A 6,000-nucleotide genomic window follows, 5' to 3' on the forward strand; every position below is an offset into this window, starting at 1 on the left:
CTTGGATTGTGAAATCAGCAGAATATAAACCAGAGATTATCACTTTGAAACTTTGTGTTGTGATCAAGGTTTGAGGGTTTTGTACCAACTCTTTCCTAGTCCTGTCCCTTTATTATTCATAACAAATTTCAAAATGTAACCAGGGTGTTGGTTGAACCAATTGTATCAGCCTCAGACTGTAACTGATTCAATGTTAGAAAGAAGTCAGCCAGGTCTCTTAAGGCAAAGAAAGGATAACAAATCTATAATACATAAAACTTAGTCAAACAAAAGAGCAATGGTTATCAACACAATAAAGGTATAGACAATGCAAAGATAGATAGAACTTATATTCGAGCAGCCCCAAATTAACATGAGGGAATTTTGGTAACAGACTCAAATAAACCCATAAATTGCATCAAAAATGATTGCAGCAGTGTCTAAGATTTCTCAGACATTAATCTAAATTTCATTCGAACTCCACAAGAGATTTGTCCACTTTTGACAACCTGGCCTTCAAATTCCTTCAAGAACTATTCTGTCATGAACTTCCTCAACAGCTGCTCAAAGTTGCGATAGTTTACCTTTCGTCCCTGGGGCGACGCTGCTTCGGACCCAGGAAACTGCTGCATTTATTCACAACTCCAGTTTTTTCACAAACAGCTTGCTTCACCAGGCTAGGACTGCCCATAACTTCAAAACTCGATAGATAACAGTGATAGAAAAGGCTTATGCTTTCTAAAATTATTGTTGTGCCAGTTTGAAACAAGTAGCGTTATGACTTTTGCGTGGCCAAAATTGATGACAACAAATAAAAACATTGCAAAAAATGTATTTGCATCTTAAAAATGCAAACACAGGTCCAATCAATGCTAAATGCTTTGGGTGATGCTTATCCACTTATCCTGCAGTTACTGGTGTGACACCATGAGTTATCTATCAATTCCAGACCAGCCCAGTGCATTGCCTAGTCAACTCCCAATTTCCCAGCTGTACGTATACATCCAACTGCATGTACTTCCAGTCATCTCTGAGCTCTTCCCTTAACATTGCAGGTTGCAGTTCTCTGGATGGTTAAATCAGTGCTGGGGAAGCTTTTCTTTAAAATAAAAAATGTTCAGCAACTCTTACATGATCCAAGGAATACCATTAAAATTCCGGTTTGAGACTAATTCGAAATCCATACACTTTGTTGTGGCCACCAGGATGCTCTGTTATATTATTTCCAGATTCAGAATAGGCCCTGGTCCATATTTACAACACAACATTAACATCACTGTCAAACAGAATGCTGAAATGGTGTCCAAATAAATGGCATGAATGCCCCAGTGTTTTGGTAAAGGCACTGCTTTCAATCCAGAAGCCTGTGTCAAAATAAGCCCTTGTTGTTACTTAGCAGCCAGGATTTTAATGACAATTGAAGATGCACTATCATTAAGACGCAGTGGACTATCGCTGTAATGATAATGCTCTCTTTTAGTGCTCTCCTCTTCCCATTTATTATTTACAAATTCCACTATTATGTTGTTTGCACAGAGAGTGGGTGATTCATGTGAGTTACAGATGTTGTTTTGTCCTGAGGTCTCTATGCATTCAATCAATGGCAACTGATCACTACAGTGTATATCTCCCCTGTCAATCAACGCCCACCATGAAGGAGAGACAAAAAGGATCGCTCACTCTGGATTCTCTCCATTGTTAATGTGCACGAAACAAGATCATTGCAAATAGCAGGGCAAAATATAAAAGAGGGACATTGGGGTACAATCCCCAATCACCTCAGGCCTAGGAATCCTGCTTTGACCCCGTGACATTCCAAGTTGGGGCAGACCAATCAATTCAACACCAGCAACCAACAAAACACACTCATTCTAAGAGTCTCACTGTACCTTTCATGTTTAACAATGTCAGCATCCTTATTGATAAACATCCTTGCAAAGTCTACATAAGCAAACTGTATCACTGAACCTTTGTGGAAACACTATGAAAATAAATGAATCTAAGAATCTTTCTGATAAAAAACCCTTCACTTTTCCTTTTGAAAATTAGTGGGCATTACCATCCTCAAATACAGAGCAGTGGTTTTGTGTTCTAGCATCAGGGGAGAGAAATTTAGAGTGTTAAGCCTGCTAGCTAGCAGTGCTGCACAATGTAAAGGGCTGAAATTCATACATTTAGACTTGAGATATCAAGGTATAAAATAAAACCTCTCCCTTTCATAAATGATAATGGTGTTGAAGATGCTGTTTTGTGTTAGTAGAGGGAGAGAGAGAGGAAGAAACACCCACATTAAATGAGAAATAATATGCATTGAGCCGGTTATTTTCTGGTGTCTGTGTGTATCTGTGAGGGGGGTGGGGGTGGGGTGGGGGGTTCTGCATTTAGAAAAGAGGAAGAAGAAAGAAATAGCAGCAGCGACGCCATAGAATAATAATCAGGAGTTTACTCTCTTCATGACTTACCAGGTCTATGAATGTTAGGAATTTCCAGCTGCCTCCATATGTTTGGTGAGCTGGGATGTCGAGGGCTTTGAAATTGCAGAGGATGGAGAGGTAGGAGAGCAAGATAGCAACCCTCAGGACCTGGGAGGGGATGAGAGCCATGTTGCTGCTGCTGATGCTGCTTGTCTCCTCTGCTGCCTAGTAACTGCCCAGACCCAGAGGGAGCCTGTTACCATGGAAACCCTGGCTGGCAGGCTGCTACTAGACACTGGATCATTTAGGCCTTCAAGATACAAACATCAGAAATACACACAAGTCAGTAAATCCGTCATTCTTCATGGGTGAACAATATAACCCCGATAATAAGTTTAAAAATTGTGTCAATAATTATATTGCAATGTATTGATAAGTATGTATTGATGCAATTATTGGATAAATAGTAATATTTCTTTCTGTTCTAAGGTATATTTCTATATATATCTGTTTATTTAGCCACTTATTATCGATACATCAACTGTCTATTTCTCCATCTTCAATATCCATCACGTTTATCTATCTATCTAAATATCTATCTGTCTGTCTGTCTGTCTATCTATCTATCTATCTATCTATCTATCTATCTATCTATCTATCTGCCAGTCTGTCTATCTATCTATTCAACTGTCTGTCTGTCTATCTACGAATCTATCTGTCTGTCTATTGATCTATCTATCCATCTTTTGCCTGTTTATGCATACAAGTACATGCATGTTTATATCTATGTGCCATATGCACAGTTTACAGTTACTTATCCTAGTCTATTTTAATTTTGCTGCAGTATTTCAATGGCCACAGACACATAAAACAAGTCAATAATTCTGTGGCTGGATAAATGTTCACTTATCTTCCCAAATAAAATCAGCAAATGTTCTTTTTTTTTCTTAAAGAAAGCAAGCTTGCTGTTGATTGCAGATATAATGAATACCTGGACAATGTCTATCTGTCCCTGAGGGCTGGAAATTGTATAATGTAGCTCATTAAAAATCTACACAGAGCAGTGTTCCTTCCTTCTGCAGATTGAATTTATTTGATCGGAGAATAAATATTATAAATAACAATCCTTTCAAAAAAGATGAACAGTTATACCTAGAGTGAAAATCTCATCTTGTGGTTACGTCATTCAAACTCTTCAATGAGATTATGTCCATGTAATCACTCCCACCCACTCATTATAAATATTCATGTTCTCTCTTTTTACAGTTGCAAGATAATGTCTTAACAGCTTCGCACACACATACGCACACAGAAGCACAGATTTATATATTAAGGCTAATAATGCTAAATGTTAATGACTAGATTAAATGTCTCACTGAGCTTATTTTTTTTCTCAAAAGGAACATCGCTGTTTATATTTCAACATGGTAGAATTGCGAAAATATTAACTCTCCCCTGTCCTAACTTACCACATCCAGGCAGAAATCGGGAGTGTGTAGAGTGCTCTTCGTTTGCCTGGATGAATGGAACTTTAACAAAACTCAAAAACCTCAACACAATCCAGACCAAAGCAGCTTCCTTGATCAGCATTCCACCCACAATAGCTATTCAATATTCTGACAATCAGCTCACAGTGATGGCAGTGTTCTCCATCTACAGGGTGCACTGCAGAAACTCTAGTAAGTTCCTTGCAAGGTACCTACCAAATTTACAATCTCCACAACCTGGAAGGAGAAATGTAAAAGATAGCTTGGAGCACCCCTATCTGCATGTTCCCTTCCAAGTCTTGCACCCTGTACTGAAACTGTACTGTACCTTTATTGTCACTGGGACAAAATTCTGGAACTCCCTGCCGCCCTCCCTAACAGCACAATGGGGGTCCTTTAACCAAAGGACTGCAGCAGTTCAAGAAGTTGACTCATTACTACATTCCCGAGGGCAATTAAGGGTGGACAATCAATTTTGGCTTTACAGCAATGTTCAAATCTCACATTTGTCAAAAAGGAGAAAATGTCAGCTGCTCAAAATCAAAGCTGTATTGTTCTCTTGGCATTACATGTAGACGTGCCTATGAAATGACATAGGAAGCAATTGCTCCCCTTTAGTTGAAGAGTCAGTAACAAGTTGGCGTAATTTTAGGATCAAAGGCAGGAGGTTTGGAGGGGATTTGAAGCAGATGTTTTTCACCCAGGTGGTGGAATGTAGGTAATGGAGGCAGGAAACCTCACAACTTTAAAAAAATATACTTGGATGAGCACTTTAAATGCCAAGGCATTCAAAGCAAGTGATGGATTAATGTGGATAGGTCAGCACAGACTCAATGGGCTGGAAAGCCTGTTGCATGACTCTATGATTTTCTGTCTTTATATATAATAAGCTGTTCAGTCAATGCTGTACAACTCTCTGATTCTATGACATTCATAGTTCTGTGATGTATTTTCTGCCTCACATACCGTTTTGGTAATTATCCAATTTAAAGAATAGTTCTGTTCCAAACATGTCAAACTAGGGATTGCTGGAAACACTCAGGAGACAGGCAGCATCTGTAGGGACAATGTTAATGTTTTAGTGTGCATCTAGTCCCATTTGCCTGCATTTGGCCCATATCCCTTGAAACCCTTCTTATTCATATACCCATCCAGATCCTTTTGAAATGTTGTAATTGTACCAACCTCTACCAATTCCTTTGGCAGCTCATTCATACCACCCTCTGCATGGAAAAATTTCCCCTAGGTCTCTTTTATATCCTTCCCCTCTCACCCTAAGCCTGTGCCCTCTAGCTTTGGACTCCCCCACCCTGGAGAAAAGATTTTGACTATTCACCTTATCGATGCTCCTCATGATTTCATAACCCTCTATAATGTCACCCCTCAGCCTCCAATGCTCCAGGGAAAACAGCCCCAGCCTATTCAGCCTCTCCTTGTAGCAGAAAACTGCAGAACAGAGGTCCATAGAATGCAGAATCCTAAGCTTGCAGAACAGAATGTGGCAAGCCCTATCTTCAGATAGAACTACGCACGATGAACAACTGAAAGCAGACCTTTCAGTATTCTGTGGTGCAGCATTGCTTCCATGGTGGTGTAAATTATTACTGTTGCTTAGCATGCACAGATCCAATGAAAAATTGGTGAACTAAAACATTAACTTCATCCCCACAGATGCTGCCTGTCTCCTGAGTGTTTCCAGCAATCCCTAGTTCGACATGTTTGGAACAGAATTATTCTTCAAGCTGGATAATTACCAAAATGGTATGTGAGGCAGAAAATAGATTGCAGAACTATGAATGTCGTAGAGACACAGAGTTATACCGCATGGAAACAGACCCTTCAGTCCAATTCATCCATGTCAACCAGATAATCTGCATTAATCTAGTCCCATTTGCCAGCATTTGGCCCATATTCCTCTAAACCTTTCCTATTCATATACCCATTCAGATGCCCTTTAAATGTTGCAATTGTACCAATCTCTACCACTTCCTCTGTCAGCTCATTCCATATACACACCACCCTCTGCTTGCAAAATTTGCCACTTATGTTCCTTTTATATCCTTCCCCTTTCACCCTAAGTCTATGCCTTCTAGTTTTGGACTCTCCTATCCTGGAGAAAA

General features: G+C 39.6%; 1 protein-coding gene across 1 annotated transcript in view; it reads right to left on the minus strand.

Annotated features, from left to right (window-relative positions):
* The window catches only part of aig1 (androgen-induced 1 (H. sapiens)), a 154,123-nt gene extending 151,541 nt beyond the window's left edge, over nucleotides 1–2,582 (minus strand). Inside the window, exon 1 of the mRNA XM_060830787.1 lies at nucleotides 2,442–2,582. Within this exon, the coding sequence (XP_060686770.1) occupies nucleotides 2,442–2,582 (141 nt within the window). The remainder of the gene's footprint in view (nucleotides 1–2,441) is intronic.
* Between the last annotated feature and the right edge of the window lie 3,418 nt (nucleotides 2,583–6,000).

This window comes from Hemiscyllium ocellatum, chromosome 10 (assembly GCF_020745735.1).
Source record: "Hemiscyllium ocellatum isolate sHemOce1 chromosome 10, sHemOce1.pat.X.cur, whole genome shotgun sequence".
In the NCBI taxonomy this organism is placed as follows: Eukaryota; Metazoa; Chordata; class Chondrichthyes; order Orectolobiformes; family Hemiscylliidae; genus Hemiscyllium; species Hemiscyllium ocellatum.